At 32.6% G+C, this 23399-nt stretch overlaps 2 protein-coding genes across 2 annotated transcripts; both read right to left on the bottom strand.

Annotated features, from left to right (window-relative positions):
• Nucleotides 1-4258: 4258 nt before the first annotated feature.
• Nucleotides 4259-9316, bottom strand: LOC145335504 (uncharacterized). Its single transcript, XM_080181285.1, has 16 exons — nt 9134-9316; nt 8759-8836; nt 8100-8308; nt 7940-7978; nt 7686-7811; nt 7523-7618; nt 7282-7352; nt 6866-6950; nt 6663-6717; nt 6372-6489; nt 6142-6215; nt 5869-5929; nt 5691-5724; nt 5105-5198; nt 4905-4953; nt 4259-4563 (listed from the first exon to the last, which is right to left on the bottom strand). Exons 1-15 carry the CDS (start codon nt 9241-9243, stop codon nt 4905-4907), a joined length of 1299 nt encoding a protein of 432 aa, XP_080037411.1. The 5' UTR covers nt 9244-9316; the 3' UTR covers nt 4259-4563.
• A 2364-nt stretch (nt 9317-11680) lies between these two features.
• LOC145335195 (uncharacterized) lies at nt 11681-23376 on the bottom strand. Its single transcript, XM_080180927.1, has 8 exons — nt 23222-23376; nt 20345-20473; nt 19533-19600; nt 15458-15525; nt 14119-14217; nt 13535-13605; nt 12361-12431; nt 11681-11764 (listed from the first exon to the last, which is right to left on the bottom strand). Exons 2-8 carry the CDS (start codon nt 20412-20414, stop codon nt 11681-11683), a joined length of 531 nt encoding a protein of 176 aa, XP_080037053.1. The 5' UTR covers nt 20415-20473; nt 23222-23376.
• Nucleotides 23377-23399: the final 23 nt, after the last annotated feature.

The following is a 23399-nucleotide window of genomic DNA, read 5'->3' on the forward strand; positions in this document are numbered from 1 at the left end:
GTTTGATGATTACTGTGACAACAACAGTCTGTGTGGGTGGTGAATCTATCGGGTGAAAGAAGGCTTAGAACCCTTATCCTCAGGGCTGAGGTGGTGCTGATAACTTGTTGGTTGAAGGGGAAGGTTCCAGTGCTTAAGAAGGGAGAGGGAGGGGTTACACCCCTCCCTCCACTTGCAGGACAACTGAGAGATGAAATCAATACCATTATCTTGCATATTTGCAGGTGGCTTCACAATTGTAGAATAACAGGATTAGCTGGGTGCGTAGCATCACTATAATATCTTGGTTTCCGCATGGCCCAGGGTTGCCGAATACCACAATATGACCCCTTTAGTAGTAGTAACAGACCGATATTTTATAGAATGGTCCGATTTGTTAAGAGGAATTTTCACCAAAAATAGCCATTAATGTTGAAAATGCTGTCATACCCTATGATGATATAATGATAAATAATCCTTTCTTCATAAGTCTAATTTGTTAAGCTTCGCTTTTTAAATGATATTGTCATCCTTGTTTTTGTTTTACAATTTTGTTCTAAGTTAGAATTACACACTTCTTAGATGTAAAGTAACTTAAAACTTTAATGAAATACTTCTTATAAAACTTCTAGGAAGGGAATGCAACTAAAAGAAAAAAAAGTTTACTTCATAAAAACAATAAATTTTCTGAATTCGCTGAATGTTATTTATAAAAGCAATCTTAATATTAGACAAATATCATATTGATATTTAGTCAGCTATAGCAAATTAAATGTTCAATATAATCTACTAGGGGCTACGCCTCTAGAGGACGCTAGAGGCAATTGAAATAGGGAGAGGGAAGCGGACACCCATAAAATTTTCAAGTTAAAAAAGAAAAATATTGTTTTGAGAAAGGAGGGGGGGGGGGAGGTTCAATCTTAGCTAGGTGCGATTTCTCTTTGAATAGTGGAGTTACCCTCTAAAAATAGTTGAAAAACTTCCCTGTAATGTCACTGCCGATGACTGTAGTGATCAGATTTTGAAAGCAGCTTGCTCACCAAATAGCGATCTTGAAATCAAAATTGCAGTGGTGAGCCGGTAAACACTTTGAAAATACCAACCGGCTTACCACTGTCATTTTTATTTAAAGATCCAGGTTTTATTGGAAGCATTTGCAGTGGCAGTGGGCAGCAATAATGATTTAAAGAACCGAATCAGAAAAACTAGAATCCTGTTGTTGACATAATATTTTCAAGTTGCCGTGGCTGACTGATTAACCGACATATAATTAAAAGAGTTAATTTGTCTTATATTTACGCAGACGCTTTCACTAGAATATAGACAAAGCCCCAAATACATAAATTTTGCACCACTTCGTCCTCCTGTGACGTCATATTCTTCATCTCTTTTTTTTAGGGATTTTCTTTCCCAATTCTCCTCTCATCTCCCTCATTTTATTACGTCACAGGAAGACGGCGTGGTGCAAAAGTTATGTATTTTGGGCTTCGTCACTAGAATACAGTACAAACGCTATTTTAAAAATTGCCTTAAATAATTTGTTGATATTTTTGGGTATAGTCCTTTTCATAAGGGGCGATGATTTTCCATAGCTTCTTAAAGGAGCTATAGCATAGCCTCTCATCATATGGAGCGATGTGAAAGCACCTTTTAAGGAGCGTTCATATCGCCCCTTATGATAAGAGGCTATGCTATAGCTCCTTCATGGCCTCTTAATAGCTCCTTTAAAGGGGCGTTCATATCGCCTCTTATGATAAGAGGCTATGCTATAGCCCCATGATGGCTCCTTCATTGCCTCTCCATCGCCCCTCCGTAGTCTCTTACCTTAATTTATATAACAACCCACTTGATGGCCCCTACATCGCTCCTCCATCGCCCATTTATCGCTCCTTCTCCAAATTTATATTACATTGTACTTTGATGGCCCCTACATTGCTCCTACATCGCCCCTTCATCGCTCCTTCTCCAAATTTATATTACATTGTACTTTGATGGCCCCTACATTGCTCCTACATCGCCCCTTCATCGCTCCTTCTCCAAATTTATATTACATTGTACTTTGATGGCCCCTACATCGCCCCTCCATTGCTCCTACATCGCCCCTTCATCGCTCCTTCTCCAAATTTATATTACATTGTACTTTGATGGCCCCTACATTGCCCCTCCATTGCTCCTACATCGCCCCTTCATCGCTCCTTCTCCAAATTTATATTACATTGTACTTTGATGGCCCCTACATCGCTCCTACATCGCCCCTTCATCGCTCCTTCTCCAAGTTTATATTACATGTACACTTTGATGGCCCCTACATCGCCCCTCCATCACTCCTACATCGCCCCTTCATCGCTCCTTCTCCAAATTTATATTACATTGTACTTTGATGGCCCCTACATTGCTCCTACATCGCCCCTTTATCGCTCCTCCATCGCCCCTTCATCGCTCCTTCTCCAAATTTATATTACATTGCAACTTGATGGCTCCTACATCGCCCCTACATCGCTTCTACATCGCTCCTCCATCGCCCCTTCATCGCTCCTTCTCCAAATTTATATTACATTGCAACTTGATGGCCCCTACATCGCTCCTTCATCGCTCCTTCTCCAAATTTATATTACATTGCAACTTGATGGCCCCTACATCGCTCCTACATCGCTCTTCTCCAAATTTATATTACATTGCAACTTGATGGCCCCTACATCGCTCCTACATTGCTCCTACATCGCTCTTCTCCAAATTTATATTACATTGCAACTTGATGGCCCCTACATCGCTCCTTTATTGCTCCTACATTGCCGATTGAGAGGCTATGTAGGGGCTATGTTAAATAAATTAAGGTAAGGGGCTATTAAGGGGCGATGGAGAGGCTATGTAGGAGCTTTGTTATATAAATTTAGGTAAGGGGCTATTAAGGGGCGATGGAGAGGCTATGTAGGGGCTATGTTATATAATTAAATTAAGTGGCTATTAAGGGGCGATGGAGAGGCTATATAGGAGCTTTGTTATATAAATTAAGGTAAGGGGCTATTAAGGGGCGATGGAGGAGCGATGTAGGGGCCATCAAAGTGCAATGTAATATAAATTTGGAGAAGAAGCGATGAAGGGGCGATGGAGGAGTGATGTAGGAGCCATCAAGTTGCAATGTAATATAAATTTGGAGAAGGAGCGATGAAGGGGCGATGTAGGAGCGATGAAGGAGTGATGGAGGAGCGATGTAGGAGCGATGTAGGGGCCATCAAGTTGCTATGTAATATAAATTTGGAGAAGGAGCGATGAAGGAGCGATGTAGCAGCGATGTAGGGGCCATCAAGTTGCAATGTAATATAAATTTGGAGAAGGAGCGATGAAGGAGCGATAAAGGGGCGATGTAGGAGCGATGTAGGAGCGATGTAGGGGCAATGTAGGGGCCATCATAGTACAATGTAATATAAATTTGGAGAAGGAGCGATGAAGGGGCTCTAGAGGAGCGATGTAGGGGCCATCAAAGTACAATATAATATAAATTTGGAGAAGGGGCGATGTAGGAGCGATGGAGGGGCGATGTATGGGCCATCAAAGTACAATGTAATATAAATTTGGAGAAGGAGCGATGGAGGAGCGATGTAAGGGCGATGTAGGAGCGATGTAGGGGCCATCAAAGTACAATGTAATATAAATTTGGAGAAGGAGCGATGAAGGGGCGATGTAGGAGTGATGGAGGGGCGATGTAGGGGCCATCAAAGTACAATGTAATATAAATTTGGAGAAGGAGCGATGGAGGAGCGATGAAGGGGCAATGTAGGAGCGATATAGGGGCCATCAAGGGACTAAGATATATTTAATAGTGAAGGGGCCATGAAAAGGCGATATTTAATTAAATAGACCCTTGGGATAAGAGGACATATCATCTCCTCTTTAGAAGGGGCGATAAAGGAGCGATAAAGGATCATTTAATCGCCTCTTAGGGCAAGGGGCTATTAAATCGTTCCATTCAAGGAGTCATAACATCGCCTCTTGTTATAAGGGGCTATTAAATCGCCCCTTTCAAGGAGCCATTACATCGCCCCATGTCATAAGAGGCAATCAATTAAAATAATCGCTCCTTATGGAGGGATGTCGTGAAAAGGACTATACCCATATTTTGAAATATAAAATATAGAAAATTTAATGTAAATTGCTCCCAAATCCTTATCTCTGGAAATTAATTGTACAGTACATAAGGATTTAATTATATCAGAGTGAGAGAGAGAAAGAGTATCAGAGTGAGAGAATTGGGGGGAGAGAGAGAACAGTCCAATGCTATTATAGTATTAAAGCTAATTTTCCACAAATAATCAAATAAAAATCATGAAATTAACACCAGTTTTGTTAGTCTGGTTCAGCAAATAAGTACAAGAAAGTCATAAATGTAAAAATATTAAAAAATATAAAATAAATTTTTTGATGAATAATTTTACAAAAGTAAAGTTGCACACATAATAACATTAAACATTTGGTTAAATTTTAAATTGGGTACAGTGAAAGAAGCAGTTTGTTTTTCCAGTCCAATAAGATAATCTTGTCTCTCATTTTATTCCAGTAAATTGAAAGCCGCAGGGCTCATAGCACCTAGAATAGGTAAAGTAGTGAAAGAGCATAAAGCCATTAAAACAATATAGCATAGAGTCATTGATAGACCTTATCTGTCAAAAAAACCAATAGGAATATCTTGTATTTTGGTATAAATCCTTATGGACAAGTAACAGGATCTATGCCTGTCTGTCTATCTGTGTTTTAAAAGATCTTGCTAACTGCTGAACTGATACCCCTAGAAATAATTACACTCTCCCCTCAAATTTCTTTTTTATTAAATTAAAAGTAAAGGTGGTTGTCTTATCCCCCCCCTCCTCCTTACATTCAGTACCCCTACAGGCTTTTAGGGGTAAGTCCGCTATTCTATAATAAAGTACCTATATGTGGATTTCATTAACCCTGTAACACTCACAATGGGATGCATATCTATAATTTAATAATTTAAAAAACCATTTTAGAATTTCACTAGCATTTTGGAAAAATAACAACTGTGGTTTAATGTTTGTTTCATGAATAAATTTTCAATATATGTTAAAATAAGCATAATAAATCAAGATACGATAAAAAACTTGTTTACCTAAAAAGATCAGTATAAGGTTCACTAGAAGTTGAAAGAGCAATTAGTTTTATTACACTGTACTTTTGCTCGCAAAAACTTTCAAAGCATGAATCTACATAAATATACAGTGTGTTAATCAATAAAAACATTAATCTATATTACATATAAGTCAAAATATAATAATTTTGTTAGGAAAGATGACAAAAAAAATTCATCATTGTATCATTTCCATCGGCTTGGGGAGTTTTTAACACTAGTTTTTTTTTATGATTTTAGATATAATAAAAATTGATGAACCAGGACCAAATTACACAGTTTGTAGACTAATAACTATAATTTAAGCTAGCTTCCAAATAGTTTACACTGTAGTCTATGTCTACACATCAAAAGAACCAGAATTTTTCAACAAAAGAAGTTGTTAAGAACTATAAATTCACAGTTTTTTTTAAGTTTTTTTATTTATCTTGAGAATGTAACCATTAAAAAGATATTGATGTTTAATTTCTGAAAAGGGAAATTAATTGAGCTATTCTTTTTTTCCCATTAACAAAACACCTGTTTGAAAACGATAAATTAATATCAAGCTAATTCATTGCATTCTTACCTACATTACAAGACCCATAATCACAGTTTACAACCTATAGATTATAATCATTTATAACTATCATTGAATTTCTGAATAATTTTTTTCAATTCATGCAGGATATTTTTTGACAAAACATGCAATTAATTTAGTTATTTAAAAAAAACTTAAATGATTTTAGGACAACAACTTTGTTTACCTTAACTGCTTGAAGGTAAGTATTTTCTAAAGAGTTTTCATCTTCAGTATTCACAACCCACCTTAATGTTTTGAAAAGGAATTATATTTTTAACCATTTTATTTTTAAATGAATTGAATTAATGGGTTGGTGGGGTATTTTTTCCTTATTCAATATTCTGACAGAAAGTCCTAATCCTCCGGCGCTTATACCTGTTTTCCCTTAATTGCAGGGCCTACCCAGAACCCAATATATCCTAGACTACCATGACTAAAATAAAAGAAGTATTCTTACCTCCATTCTCCCTTAAAATTTTTTGCCTGTGTTGGAAATAAAATTTTTTCAAAGCCTGTACACAAAGCAGCTTCCTAGTAAAAACAATTTCAATATTGCTGGGAATTTTCAGTGAAAAATTAGGCTAAAATTCACAAATTTGCAGAAGATTCCTAGACAGTTTATTTTTTTACTTTGCAGCTAAATAAGGTGATTTATGCTTTTTAGGATCTGCACCTGCTTTATCATACCTGGAAATAAAAATCAGGTTGAGGTTGTTGAGCAGATATTGATTCAATAAGAGGAAAATCTAAAGAAGGAAGTCCATGCTTCCTAAACTCAACAGCAGCCTGAGGATTTCCATACTTACTTAAAATGTGTTTATCTAAGATGGATTTTAAAGAAATAAAGCACTAAAAAGCATGTTTTCTAAAATAGATATTTATATTTTTGTTTTGGATAATTTTGAGATTTTGTGAGCAACAAAAAAACCTGATTAATCAAAAGAAACCATTATAAAAGACATTTAGTAGCATTGATACCTTTCTTCACATTCAATCGGGCCATAGAAGTAATCTTCAGGCATAAAGTCTTTACCTGAAAAATAATTGAGGTTATTTTAATATTCAACATAACCTAACCCTACACTGTTGCAGGATGGAAAATATTAGTCTGCATTAATGTCTATTGTCGTTTACAAGACTGTCATATACAGGGGATAGGGCATTGATTCAATTTAGACTACCTGTAATCTTACATACTGCAGAGTTTTTCTTTGAACAAGTTACATCATTCCATTTTACTTTCAGTTGGTTTTTCTTCCATCCCCACTGATGACAATAATTTGTTCAGGTTTAATAAAATTAGATTTTTTAGTACAAATACAAATACAAATATCTGGTAATTATTTTTTGATATATCTACTTTTTGTAGGTAAAGATAATGTCACCTTAGAAAAGTAAATCATACCCTTTTTTGTTTTAAACACCAGATAATACTTAATCAAATTAATTAAATTTTGAAGATAGTTTCCTGTTCAACTGATTTCTCATTTCTTATTTAAATAAGCTAATTTATTTGGATTAAGTAGCTTATTATAGAAACTGTTATTAGTGCTCTAAATTGTTTACTGATCACTAATTAACAGAAAATTAAAGTTACCAACAAGCAGTCTTCGCCACCATTCTTCTGAAAATTATTTGGTTCACCAATGTGCCAACCAGTAAATGTAACTAAAATAAATCACATGTCAAAATGAACAAATAGTTTAAAATACTATTCTTTAACTTTCTAATAGATTGGACATTTTATTTTGCTTAATTTGTGTTATAAGTTTGAAGTGTTGAAAAATAAGTGAAAAATACTTGAAACAATATTCTATAGTATAAATTATAAAGCTTACTTGCAGAATTGTCTGTCCAAACCCACATGCCTTCATTTTCAATATCATTACCTCCCAACCAATATCTTTGATACTTGTCATTTTTAATGAGTAGATCTAAACAAAAATAATAGATTATCCATTTTGTTGTAAAATAAAACTTTAAAGATATGAAACAACTAACCTTTCACAAAAAAATATTCCTGACATGAACGTATGGCAGCAAGATCAGAGTTATTTCCAAATGTTGCACAGGTTAATTTTGCATCACTCCAATCCATTTGTTCATTTAAAATTTTGTAGCAAGAACCTTAAAAATTAAGATAATATTTGCGATCAGAAATAGCCTTATATCTGGTTTCCTAATTCCAACAATCCTAATTGTAAAAAGAAATGTTACTATTATGTTTATATTTATCTGCTTTAATACTGTTTAACCTGTTACTGGATTTTGAATCCATTCATCTTCACACTTAACTAAAATAATTGGATAAAGAGATTATGACATGTTATGCATAAATCAATAAACAAAGATTTACTATCATATTAAAGTTTAGATAAATGAATATATATGATGGGATAAAAAAAATGCCATTACATGCTATAGATGTTGTGGTGGTTGTGGCAGTTGTTGTAGTTGTGGTTGTTGTGGTAGTAGTTGTAGTTGTGGTAGTTGTTGTAGTAGTAGTTGTGGTTGTAGTAGTAGTTGTTGTAGTAGTGGATGTAGTAGTTGATATTGTGGTATCTATTGGATCTGAACGTTCTTTTATGAAGAGCAAACTTAGTTCTGAATCTGAATATTTTGCCCTAAAATTTAACAAATTTAACAGCAAATTGTTTCAAAATCTTTTATTTTTGAAATCCAGGAAGGAAAGGGACCATGAACCGACTTGAACTTGGATTTTCCCAACCATAGCGTGGCACGCTAACAACTCTGTGGGACACCCATTATGTTTATTAGGCGTCATACTAAAATTACACTTTTTTAAATTTCAGTCTTCTGCTAACCCAAAAAAATACTTTGACTAGCCTGTTTAAACAATTTCTTAGAATGTGCAGGTTTTGTATTTGTTACATGTATTTCTAGCCCCCTAAAGTAACTTTCTAGGTTAGCAGAACAATGAAATTTTTAAAGTGTAATTTGAGTATCACAATTAATGTTTTCCATAATTTTAAAATGTATCAAAATATTATACTTGATATCCCTGATTAAATTTAAGCAACTTATATAGCATTTAAAACAAAATATAACATAACCTGATAAGTTTTCTTACTAGTTCAGAGTCTGGATAATTAGTTTTGTCCTCACAGAAATCTTCTCCATTTTCACATTCACTTAATTATAATTTTCTTACATTGCATTGGCAGTGTTAAATAGAGTTTAAAACTCAAGATCCTAGCCAAAAAAAACCTAGAAAGTTTTGCCTTCACAAAGCTTTTTATAGTGGCTATAAAGAAGGGGATCAATTAAAAACTTTTGGCCAAAGTGACGTCCCAATGGCTTTAACTTTTAGCCCTAATGACGTCATATAAGAATAATGGATTACTCTTTGGGATCCTTTGGCGAAAAGTTTTTAAAAATTTATTCCCCTTTTTTATATGCACTAAAAGAGGCTTCTTATTTTTATTTACCTTGGTACTGGAATACTTGCAGGAAACGAATCATCAGTGTACATTTTACAATTAGGAATACCAAATATAGGAAATATGCTGACAAACAAAATTATCAATTTAATTATCATTTTTCAAAACTGTAAAAATGCATAAAAAATTTCCAAATACTTTTCCAAAAGAAGTAGAATGTATGTATGTCCGTCCATTCGCTAGGATCTCTGAAATTATTCTAAATCTACAAAGATTATGTGGGACTACACTTCCCTCGTGTAGACACAAGTTTAAATTAACTATCAAATTTAAAACTTTGTATATGTCAACTAAATATTTTTTAATTAATGCAAAAAGCTTAAATTAACTATCACGTTTTATAATAACCATTCTATCCAGACAGGTACACACTTACAGACACATAAACACACACTTTTAATCCTTTTAATAACTGTTAACTATAACTATTACTGAATTAAATGCCTATGTGCGCTGAAATTATGTAAATCATAAATCAAAACAACTATATCTAGTTATTAAGATAAAATTAGGAGTGGCTGGCTATTTGAGTTTTGTTCAAATACAACATTCTTTCATTTTTTTCATTTCAACGTCCATTTTTGGGGCTTTCAATCCTTTTTTTAGTTTGCACTAAAGATATTGCTAACTATTGAATTACATTTAAATAATGCATATAGAGAGTCCTAGATTCTAGGGGGAAAGCCATTAATATTTAAAGATGTTCAGTCCAGTCCCCTTTGCCTGCCTTTGTTCTATATCACTGACTGATGTATATTGTTGAAAGGAATCTACCAATTATGAAAAACAAACTGAACCCTTCTGTGGATGAAAATTATTTTTAGAAACTTTTGGACACTGGTGCTTGCTATCAACAACCATTCAGTTATTAAGCCAATTAATATGAGACCGATTTTATTCTGAGTTTACTGTGAATATCAGTATAACAGTCTAATGTCCCCTCCCTCAGAGTAACACACCCCTTTTCTTAATAATAGAATATATGTATCAATCCCCGATTTGGCGCACCATTGAAATGATTTAAAGATCCAGCTCCTGACTTTTTAGTTGTTTTTCAAAAACACAAAATGAAGAAGTTAGTGGGAGTTTTTAAACATTCTTATGCAACACTTTAAAAAGTCTTTAACTAACAGTAATTAACAGAATTTATAAATTCTCCTTTTCATTTCAATATACAATATACAATCATTTTCGTGTAATTAATATAAATTTGAAATAAATTCAGAATGATGTTTGATTAATTTAATTAAGAAAGCTGTGAGTTTGTATGTGTTCTGTTCTTGTCCATTCTTCCAATATTTTCAGTTTTGTTAGCCCCCATGGGGCCGAGGGCTCTGGCTAACAAAACTGGTTTATATTTATTTTATTTTTATCTTAATATTCTTGGAAAATTGTCTTTTATACGATGCTATAAATGATTTTTTAGTATTGCAGAGAATTAGTTCTAATCCAACGGATATCAATCGGTTTCGTTGTCATACTGGTATAGTTATTTATCGCATGAAAAAATTGAAAACCATTTTTGTTAGCTCAAAAGGGTCCGACTTAGAAGTGCGGCAAAATAGTTTTCTTGGCGTTCTATTTATTGATGCATGCAATCTATAGGACAAAACTAATTATGGAATAGCTATCATAAAAATCAACAACACTAATGCGTAAACATATATTTTTTTAAATTTAAAACAAATAAGTATAACAAACATTTAATTTCACAAAAATACAACCTTTAGAATGTTTTATTTCATAATATTTGAATCATTAAAAAGAAATAAAAAGCAGGGAGGAGGGGATAAAGATAAGAAATGCAGATATCGTTCTCCTAAATGATTACAAGTTACTAAATAATAGATTTACATAATTTTATTATTATCTTATACCTGTATCTCTTAAGTTTAACATAATATCAGTTTACAAAAGGTACTTATGATTAAAAATAACATCAGCTAGAACCACATAAAAATATCCATTTTTAGCACATACATAATGAAAGATTAATTCTTTAAAATTTATATGGAAAACAACAAGGTAGAAGAATTTAAAAATTGATGTTATATCATATAATTAATTACCCTATTAAGCGTAACTTAAAAGTGGCAAACAATGTTAGTTTAAGAAGGGTTTTGTTTAAGAATTGGACTGTATATAACCAATTACCATTAGCTGATTAACTCCACATAGAAATAGCTCAAAAACTGCAAGCCATTTTAGTTCAAAACAGGTTTTGTTTCAATATATTGTACTGCATGGTTATCTCTAACAGGTGATTAACACTATCTGGTCCAAGTACTGCCTGTACAATCATAGAATTATAAAAAAAACTCTTGCAATCTGGGAGACATAACATTTTTAATCTCCTTTTACTCTAATAATATTTTTACATACAGCTATTGTTTTCTTTCTCTTTAGATTTAATTAACCATCAGTCATTTATTCAATTTATAACATCTATGAAAATAAACAATAAGCATCCATTTTGGTTTTGCAATCTGTAATAGACAGATATGAATAAGACAGTGCTAAGCATGAGCTATAATTCTATTCCTGGACAGCATTCAAACTCTCATGGGTCAACATTGATTGCAGTGGAGACAGACCAATATAAACAAAATCACATACAACCTAAAATAAATCTTTAATTTAAAAGTTGATTACAAGTTTAAATTTTGAGAGAATAATAAGTTTAGTAAAATAAAAAGTAATAAAAAGGAAGAATTTGTTAGAAAAAGGAAGAATATGTGAGATAAAGAATTTTGTGAGAATATATAAGAATGTGTTAGAATAAGGAGGAATATATGGAATAAGGAAGAATTTGTGAAAATAAGGAAGAATTTGTGAGAGTAAGGAAGAATTTGTTAGGATTTGGAGGATTTATTGTATTACGGAAGAATTTGTGAGAATAAGGAAGAGTTTGTTAAAATTAGGAAAAATATGTGAGATTAAGGAAGAATATGTGGGAATAAAGAAGAATTTGTAAGAATATAAAGAATTTATGAGAATAAGGAAAGATTTGTTGTAATAAGGAAGAGTTTGTTAGAATTATAATGATTTGTAAAAATTAGAAGAATTTTTGAGAATAAGAATAAATTTGTGAAAATAAGTAAGAATTTTTTAGAATTAGGAAGAATTTGTGGTAGTAAGGAAGAGTTTATTAGAATTAGGTAGAGTTTGCGAGAATAATTCATTTTTCAGAAATTCATAATATTTCTATTTATTACCTTCATATCATCTTCGTCTAATTCATTGAGTTCATTTAACACAGACAATAACAGGGAATTCAAACAGTTATCTAAAATAGAATAAATTATTATTTTGATAACAAAATATAAAGATATAAAATATATAAAAAGTAGATATTGTGATAAGCAAATATATAATTTAGTAGTTTTTGAGTAATTTCAATCTTTGATAGTCTAATATTTTATTTAAAATTTTGATGGCAAGTTTGATTTAAAGAGAAGTTTTCTTAAGAATCTAAAGGGAAAATACAATGGCTAAAAAATTTATGTACATACCTAATGATGATAAATAAAATTACCCCTTCTTTAGATTAAAATCAGTGGTTGAAACGTTTGGACAATAAAATTAATGAACCATCCAATAAAATTCAATTAAATTTCCCTTTTTACACCCTGATTTTTGCTGCTACAAAAATGACTTTTATTTTGCCCTTGCTCAAAACTTTGAATGTGGTAGACAAATTTAATGAACCTAGCCAAACTTTGGCAATTTCACAGCAACTAAAAGTGGAACACAAAAAAAACCTTTTTATGCTTATCATAATAGATCTAGCGAGGAACATGTCTCAAAATAGTAATTTTGGGAAATGAAAAAAAAATAATAAAAAGGGGTAGTGGGAATTTTGGTTCCCCATTCTTTATAAAATGATCCATGTTCTAAACTTTTAGAATTTAATTTGACATTACACTTACCAAATAAACTTAGTTTTTCCCTCTAAATACATTACACACGAATTTGAAATGTTAAATGATTTTATTATTTATCCGTTAAGATCTCACTAACAACTGCATCATTCTAGTTTTCTAATTTAGAAAGCTAAATGTAAGAGCAGGTATGGTTTTAGGCTATTTTATTTTAGAATTTAAGTCTTGTGATGGTTTTAGGCTAAATTTCCCTTGATGTTAATTTCTTCCCTTTACAAAAGCTATATATATATATATATGAAGGTTTCAGGCTATTTTATTTTAGAATTAAAATCTTGTAATGGTTTTAGGCTATATATATAGTCCCTAGATGCCATGGGAAGCCACTTGTTAGCAATAAAGCAATATTGAAAAAATAAAATTGTAAAAATTCCGTACTTGAACAGACAAAGGGACGGACTTATTCTTGTAATAGATAAGCTGCGCTTCTAAACGATTGCACATTTACCTCTATGTAGAGCATCTAGTTTTAACAATTCTGTTTTCTCCTTTTCTAATTCTGGGTCCAAATTTTCAACACTTAAAGTAAATTATTTATTATTCAAAGCGAAGCTTCTCTACATTTAGAATTTGATCTGAATGTCCGTCTGGCTGTCCAACCCTCCTTACTGGAGTCATTTTGAGTCATGTCATAATTTTGAAAAGCTGTGTTTATTTTGTGATTTCAGACATTTTCATAGACAGCCAACTTTAAGTATGCCCAAAAAAGACCCATCATTTATTATTTTGTAGTTCTCTTTTCTGATTATTGTCATTCTTGTATTTTATTATTAGCAATTGTTTAAGATTGCTTTCTCTCATAAATAAGAGAGGAATTACAATAAAAAAAAAAACAGCTGAAAACCTGCCAAGAGCAGAAAACCAAGCTTGTTCACCTCTTTTCCCTTACCTAATGAAAAGACTTTCACAAAACCCAATAACAAAAATTTAAATCCTGTTTACTAACTTTAATTCAAGATTCATTACTATGACTGACGTACAGACGAACAATCACAAACTATTTAGTAGCTGCGCTACTTAAAATAGAAATACCTTTTTGATTTTTCTGTTGTTGTAGAAGCGTCGAAGGGATTTTTTCTTCTTGCACTTACAATACTTTTCTTCTGTAGCTTATACTTAGCTAGCTCACAACTAAATTAAAACAAAACTAATTTGATACGTCTTCATATTGAAAAAAAACAAACTGTATCTTAATTTATAGGCAAAGTACAACCTCCATAAAATTATTGAAATTTTTGTTTTTATATTTTTAGATATCTTAGGGTCACATAGATATGGAAAGAATGCCTTTATACGTTGAAAAGTTTGTGACGGATAATTTTAAACCGTTAATAATGATGTGTTTATAAAACTTTTGGTAACCTTACTCCCTTCCTTTAAGCCATAAAGTATCAAAAGCTTTGAGCCAACGAATAGGATAATGTGTTTATAAAACAAATGGTACCAGTATAATTTACATATACCTATTCCTCTCTGAATAAGAAGCAATATACCCAGAGAGAGGGAACAATTAGCTATTTATTACACTGGTCCCCAAAGTTTTATAATGACGTGTTCTTATTGACAGGCTAAGGAACTTTGCGGAATTAAGCGAATTTTGATTGGTTTGTTTATTAAGTTCTGTGTTCAAGCGTTTGAACCACTAATTTTAATCTACAGAAGGGGTAATTATTTGTTTTATATGTATATGAGGATATACATTAGGGTGGGTTCATATCGGAATTAGACAAAGCGGGGATATGCAACAGATAAAATTAACTTAAAAACATTTCTGACCGAAAAAGAATTTTAAAAAATTGAGTTTTAGAACACGACCACTTAAAAATATAATTCATTACTTATTAGTATGCAAAGACGACATTCAAAATTTTTTTTGAATCAGAACTATGGCTTCATGGTGCTCCCTGGAAAGGCCTTGAGGAGCTGAATCAGGAACTTTTATCCGTTTCAAAATATCTCGTTCCTAGCCTTAGAAATCACTAAAAAAACTAAATTTTTTAAGGTTTATTGAGAATTGTCCAATTTGTAGAGGTTTTTTAGAATTTCTCAGGCTAGGAACGAGATTTTTTGAAACGGACAAAAGTTCCTGACTCAGCTCCTCAAGGCATTTCCAGGGAGCACCATGAAGCCATAGTTCTGATTCAATAAATTTTTGACTCCCATTTACAAATAGCTATACAATTGAATGTCTGGTCGTCAGCGGTTTTAAGACTTAGGATAAATTTTAAATCATCCAGAGGTGTATTATATCTATATAAATTGAGTGCAGATCCCCGCTTTGGCCTCAGAAAAAAAATGTCCAAAATCGACCCACCCTAATATACATCAATTTATTGGCCATTATCTTATCCCTTTCGATTCCTGTACATACCTTACGATATTATCAATCCCATCTTTTTCATTTTCTTTGTCAGCTATTTCTTCATTGATATCTTTATTCTATGCAAAAATCAGGAATATGACAATTGAAGAAAAAAATTCTACTTTTTTATAGCTAACTATTTGATTTGCCACTAGCCAAAGAGGGGTTTGAGAAGTTCAGGAAAGAGCAAGACACTAGTCGCCGGAAGGAAAAAGCAGTTTTTTGAAACAGGCTCTCTGAGATTATTACAGATTCTAATATATACATATATAGACAAATGAAAAATGCAAAAAACGAAATCAAAAGCGTTCCTTCTTGGGAGAAAATCCGGGAAAAAGATTTTAGCTATTTTTAACCAAAAATTCACATTGGCAAGCCTGCAAAAAATATACAGACATTTTAAACATGTCATTGCTCAGCATCTAGAAGTGGTAGAAAAATGCTACGCATACCATTGGAAAGCTTATAACCTCTAGTTTTCATATTGGTATATAACGTTTTTGTACTATTATTAGTTTTTGAGCTATTCTCTAAAGTATACACAAGTTTTAAAAATGCAGTTTTTTCTTAAAATTTAAGTTTGATACTTGTTACACAAACCTTTTTCAAATTATATTACTTAGCATCTAGGAGTTATAATTATTATTAGTTATATAAATATTTTATATAGGTAAAATTGTATATTTTGGGTACTTTCAATTTTAGCTTAATTAAAATTGTCTTTGAAATGTGTATAGTTTGTAGTAAGAACCAAGGATGTTTTTAATCTCTTATATGAATAAATCTACCAGTAAAACTTTAAAAATTGAATTTTGGCACTTTTCTTCTCGGGGCAAGTGGGTTTAAACAGCCCCCAAAACACTAAAATCTAAGGTCTGAGCTTATTTATAGAGATAACAAGCCATTTTTTTTTAATGTAAATTTTTCTTTGCATAACTGAACTAAGTAGCCACTAAAGATTTTATTTTGTCACTTTCCTTCTTGGGGTTAGTGGGGTATAACACCCCCCAAAATACTAAAATTTAAGGCTTGAGCTTATTTTTAGAGATAACAAGCTGATTTTTAATGTAAACTTTTTCACATAATAGCATAAGTAGCAACTATGATTTTTATTTTTAACACTTTTTTTCTAGGGGATAGTGGGGTGAAACCCAATTGTAAACTTATAAGATCCAAGGCGAGAAGGAGTGTTTATACACTTATAGGCAATGAAATTCAGTATAAGATTTTGCTCTGGATGTTTGGGCTTGTTGTTATAGTTATAAACCTGATCATTGTAAAATCTCTTATATGATTAAATCTACCAGTAAAACTTAAGTTTGGCACTTTCCTTCTATGGACTAGTGGGGTAAAACTGCCCCCAAAACTAATAAAACTTTAAGTTCTGGGCTTATTTTTAAAAAATATTGGGCTGATTTTGTTAATGAATATTTTTTTTTTTCAAATCACTATAGATTTCAATTAGGCACTCTCTTTCAAGGACTAAAGTATTTTTTTTATTATGTGAAATAAGTTTTAATTAAAATTCAACATGATATCTTTGAAAATAAGCTCAGAACTCATAATATTTGTATTTTAGGGGGTGTTTTACCCCACTAGACTCTAGAAGAAAAGTGCCAGAATGAAATTAGTTCAATTATGTGAAAAATATTTACATTAAAAAATTAGCTTGATATCTTTAAAAATAATCTCATTACTTACAATTTTAATTTTTTAGGGGCTTTTTTACCCCAAAAGCCCCTAAAGAAAAGTGCCAAAATTCAATTTTTAAAGCTTAACCCTTTACAGTCGGGCCCCTATCCGCACCTTAATCGGTCGGGGGGGGGGGGGGGGGCGTTCAACGCCCCCCCTTATTATCTCAGTTCCTATTAGAGCTAGAGGGCTAAATTTTTTTGTGCAAGTCCCCTGTTTGATAATGAATTTCCGACCTTTTAAAGGTCTAGGTCAATTTTCGCTTCCTTCACCCTTTTATTTAACAACCTTTGTTTTTAGGTCTTTTTTTACATAAAAATTTCAAACGGCTGTATTTTTCTTATTTTTGAAGCTAGAAGAAAGTTTTTTTTCCAGAAAATGTTTATCTTTATGTAAATTTTACATTAGAAATATCAAAATATAAATTTCAGCGGCCGCAGCTGTACTTGGCAGCTGCCAGCCACCGCAGTCGGCGGTCGGCGGGAAAACGGCGGCGGATCTTCATGAAATTTTAATACGTTATGTAGACATGTCAGAAAAGCTTAAGTTTAAAATTTGAAGTCCCTAGATCAAAAATTGCGGCCACAGGAGCCTTTTAAAGATTTCTGGAGACCTGGAGGATCAGGACCTGCAGGATCATACCTGGAACCTGAAAGTGACTTGAACACCTGTATTTCATATAAGGATGTACTACTAGAGGATTTTTTAGTAATTTGGTATGATAAAATGCTTTGTTTTAGTCAAAAAAATAGTTTTGCTCTTTACCTGGATGACCCTGCCAGGTTTGCTGGCATCCTGTGCCCGCCAGGATGGAGATATTTAAAAAATTACAACTCTCAGTTATGTGTCATACCCATTCTTAAAAAGTAAGCAGTTTGGGCTCTTTATCTTTCACACACAGAAAATGAGATAGAAAAAACCGGATGGGGGGGCGTTCAACGCCCCCCCCCCCCCGACCGTTAAGGGTTAAAAGGTAGATCCAATCATATAAGAAAATATTTAAAAAGAATCATTTGATAACTATAACAACAAGTCCAAACAGCCAGGGCAAAATATGATACTGAGATATAATTTTAATGTTTAAGGGGTTGTTTTACCCCACTAGCCCAAGAAGGAAAGTGCCAAAATGAAATCTTTAGTTGCTACTTATCTCAATTATGAGAATAAATTTTAAATTAAAAAAATCAGCTTGATATCTCTAAAAATACGCTCAAGACTTAAATTTTAGTTTTTTTATGGGGTGTTATATCCCACTAACCCCAAGAAGGAAAGTGACAAAATGAAATCTTTAGTGACTACTTAGCCTAATTATGTAAAAAAAGGTTTTAAGAAGGAAAGTGTCAAAATTAAATCTTTAGTTGCTACTTATCTCAATTATGAGAATAAATTTTAAATTAAAAAATCATCTTGATATCTCAAAAAATAAGTTCAGACCTTAGATTTTAGTTTTTTGGGGACTGTTTTAACCCACTAGCCCCTAGAAGAAAAGTGCCAAAACTCAATTTTTTAAGTTTTACTGGTAGATTTATTCATATAAGAGATTTTACAAAAAGGTTAATAACTATAACAACAAGCCAAAAAACATCCAGGGCAAAACTTTATACCGAATTTCATTTCCTATAAGTGTATAAACTCCCCCTCCCTCCTTGGTTCTTACTACAAACTATACACATTTCAAAGACAATTTTTAACTAAGCTAAAAGTGAAAGTACCCAAAATATACAATTTTACCTATATAAAATAATTATATAACTAATAATAATTATAACTAGGTGCTAAGTAATATAATTTGAAAAAGGTTTGTGTAACAAGTATCAAACTTAAAATTCTCAAGAAAAAACTGCATTTTTTAAACGTGTGTATACTTCAGAGGATAGCTCAAAAACTAATGATAGTACAAAAACGTTATAAACCAATATGAAAACTAGAGGTTATGAGCTTTCCAATGGTATGTGTAGCATTTTTCTACCACTTCTAGGTGCTGAGCAATGACATGTTTAAAATGTCTGTATATTTTTTTACAGGCTTGCCAATGTGAATTTTAGGTTAAAAATAGCTAAAATCTTTTTCCCGGATTTTCTCCCAAGAAGGAACGCTTTTGATTTCGTTTTTTGCATTTTTTATTAGTCTATATATGTATATATCAGAATCTGTAATAATCTCAGAGAGCCTGTTTCAAAAAACTGCTTTTCCCTTCCGGCGACCAGTGAAGATAAAGATACACAACCCTTTCATCTCTCTAAAGATTCACATGTTTTCTGACTTTTAAGAGACCATACAAAATTGCCAAGAAAGCATAATAATAAACTTAATTTATGGAAAACGCTGTCATTTTTGGCTGGCAGAAAATTCGGGGCAAAATATATTTTGTTCAGGTGCCATAATCCTGTGCCTGGTTCTTGGTAGGAGTGGAGGCATTCGAGTTTGCCTTGCTAGCCACCTGATCTCCTGGGGTTGAGCCTAAACATAATTTTCATTAACTTCATAGAATTACACAAAATTGATTTCTAAAACCCAGGGAGGGAGAGGACATTGGGCTTTTATTTCAACACAGTCCCCAAAGTCATATGATTGGCTGGTTCATTTGGTTGAGTGATTAAATGTTTCAACCACTAATTGTAATCTAGAGAAGGGGTAATTTTTTGTATCATCGTTGGCAATCTAAATTAATTTATCGGGCATCACTTTTGATCTCTGATAAAACCATAGCAAAACAGGCAATGTCCAGGGATATTAAGGGATAAGACAAGACCATAATTTCATACACACTTGTAATAAAATTATAGGATGCTGCTAGTTTGAACAAACCAAAAACAATTTTAAAACTTTGGGTACCTGTATAATGTATGGGTCCAATGTCCCACTCCCAACCCTCCCTGTGTTATAAGCCTTTAAAAACAGATTAAAGGAATCCAATAATAATTATAAAACTTTGAATACTATTATAATTTATAGTCCAATGTCCCCACCCTTCCTGGGTAATGCCTATAAAACAAAACTATAGTATTTTAGATGAAGAAAAACAGTATAAGCAACAGATTCTGCATGTAAGGTTTGAAATAGATATGACAATTCTAGCATGTCTAGATTTTCGATTTAAGCTTTCCACTACGAACAAACGATTCACTTTTGTTTAAATATATCTAACCAAATCAATCATAAACCCATACAGGGCTTTTTAAATTTTAACCTAACCCAACTCACCTCTGCTCATATTCGGAGAATCTGGACGATTAGGCTGGTCCGCAAAATCAGAAAACTGGAAGGGCTGCATTTTTTCATCTTCAGGATTCTTTTCATTTACTTCAGATTCGTTGTTAGAACCATCTTTTTCTAAATAATAGTCAAAATAGTTTTATTAAAATCGGACAATATAATTTATCTAAATGTATTCCCATATACAAAATATTTGGATTATATAAAATCTCCAAGAAAAGCTTTAACTGCTTACCCACCAAAAAGTGTACACTTACTAACCAATAATAGGATCGGATTGTTACTTCACTATATATTAGATCTTTTCATGAAAATACCCTTTCTCGAATTTCATTCTTCTGCTAACCTAAAAAGTTACTTTAGGGGGCTAGAAATACATGTACAAAATTTCAGCTCTCTATCTCTACTGGCGACCTAGCGCCAGGCATGTAAAATATCAACAGATAACGGCAGCACGGCGGTTTTAATAATATCTCAGTAATGTGCAGGTTTTAAGCTCTTCTGCATATTTCAATTTAAACACATAAGGCCAAAGATATTATATCCAAAAAATCTTTTGTCAAAGTCTACTCTACACCTAGCGCCAGTCAGTTTTCTAAAATCATGCATTTTATACCTGTGAAAAATGAAATCGCCAGCGCTAGGTGTAGAGTAGACTTTGACAAAAGATTTTTGGGATATCATATCTTAGGCCTTATGTGTTTAAGTTGAAATATGCAGAACACCTAAATTCACCTTCCAAGCCATTCTCTAAGCATTTTAAATTTTTTTATGAAATAACGGGATTTCAAAACTGCCTTTTGAAAAGGCCTAAAAAATATCTTTTTTTGTTCCTTTTTTCACTGTTTATAGTTACAACTTATTAAGATATTATTCTCAGTTAAAAAAAAATTGGCGCTTCCAGCACCAAAACCGACAAAAACAGACAGTTAAACTTCTGTACCCCTAATTAACCCCCTAACAGACCCCCCCTCTATCTCGGCTCCTGTTATAGATAGAGACGTAAAACTTTTTTCTGGTGGTTCATATAATTAGAGAAAATTACTTTTTCTAGTCATAGCAGTCAGACCACTCCTTTTCCGCTTTTTTTCAGCCAGCCACTAAATATTAAAACTGCTGTAGAGCAGCCAATTTTAAAGATAAGAAAACTAAGATAAAAATATTATTTAGCGCCGCCAACCACCGTTTTAATGCCAAAATTGGTGGTTTCCATTATTTTTTGTTTTTCGGCAATGGTCAGAAAAGGTATTTTTTTGTTATAAAAAATAATAGTTCGTCATAAAATTTGGTTTTCTTAGCCTTATAATTGGCCGCTCTACAGCTGTTTAAATATTTAGCGGCTGGCCGCTAAAAAGCGGATAAGGAGCGGTCTGACTTCTATGACTAGAAAAAGTAATTTTCTCTAAAAATACACATGAACCAGCAAAAATAAGTTTTACGTCTCTATCTGTAACAGGAGCCGAGATAGAGGGGGGGGGGGGGTCTGTTAGGGGGTTAAGTAGGGGTACAGAAGTTTAACTGCCTGTTTTTGCCGGTTTTAGTGCTTGAAGCGCCAATTTTTTTAACTGAGAATAATATCTTAATAAGTTGTAACTATAAACAGATAAAAATATTATTTAGCGCCGCCAACCACCGTTTTAATGCCAAAATTGGCGGTTTCCGTTATTTTTCGTTTTTCGACGATGGTCAGAAAAAGTATTTTTTTGTTATAAAAAATAATAGTTCATCATAAAATTTGGTTTTCTTATCTTTAAAATTGGCTGCTCTACAGCAGTTTTAATATTTATAGGCTGGCCGAAAAAAAGCGGAAAAGGAGCGGTCTGACTGCTATGACTAGAAAAAGTAATTTTCTCTAATTATATGAACCACCAGAAAAAAGTTTTACGTCTCTATCTGTAACAGGAGCCGAGCTAGAGGGGGGGTCTGTTAGGGGGTTAAGTAGGGGTACAGAAGTTTAACTGCCTGTTTTTGCCGGTTTTGGTGCTGGAAGCGCCAATTTTTTTTTAACTGAGAATAATATCTTAATAAGTTGTAACTATAAACAGTGAAAAAAGGAACAAAAAAAGATATTTTTTAGGCCTTTTCAAAAGGCAGTTTTGAAATCCCGTTATTTCATAAAAAAATTTAAAATGCTTAGAGAATGGCTTGGAAGGTAAATTTAGGTGTTCTGCATATTTCAACTTAAACACATAAGGCCTAAGATATGATATCCCAAAAATCTTTTGTCAAAGTCTACTCTACACCTAGCGCTGGCGATTTCATTTTTCACAGGTATAAAATGCATGATTTTAGAAAACTGACTGGCGCTAGGTGTAGAGTAGACTTTGACAAAAGATTTTTTGGATATAATATCTTTGGCCTTATGTGTTTAAATTGAAATATGCAGAAGAGCTTAAAACCTGCACATTACTGAGATATTATTAAAACCGCCGTGCTACCGTTATCTGTTAATATTTTACATGCCTGGCGCTAGGTCGCCAGTAGAGATAAAGAGCGGAAATTTTGTACATGTATTTCTAGGCCCCTAAAGTAACTTTTTAGGTTAGCAGAAGAATGAAATTCGAGAATGGGTATTTTCATGAAAAGATCTACTATATATACATTTTGGTTCATTTATGGGATTCATAATTTAAACTCTCTATATTATCATAATTAAATTCAAATTAAATTGTTTTATAAAAGCAGCTTTTTTTGGCATAAGAATGTCCTTTTGTCAATCTGCCATTACGTGAAAGTCTTTATTAATACTAAAAGTCAAAAAGTTGTTTCATTAGAATACTTAGAAGCTAAGAAAAGCAGAAATAGAGATGGGAAGATTAATTTATGATCAATTGCCCTTTTCCTTAATAATAATATATTACATACCTTTTAATTCTTTATCATTTGAAGATTTTTCACAATCATCGTTTGCGGATTTTTCGCTAGAATTAGTTTCAGCTGTTTCATTTGTTGTCTCTTTTTCTGTATCTTCTAGATTTTCTAGTGTTTCGTTGCTTGATTCTAATTCTGTTTCATCTAAAAATTTAGGACTCTATTATTCTAG

The sequence above is a fragment of the Acartia tonsa genome, chromosome 13 (assembly GCF_053477335.1).
Source record: "Acartia tonsa isolate MP-2025a chromosome 13, ASM5347733v1, whole genome shotgun sequence".
In the NCBI taxonomy this organism is placed as follows: Eukaryota; Metazoa; Arthropoda; class Copepoda; order Calanoida; family Acartiidae; genus Acartia; species Acartia tonsa.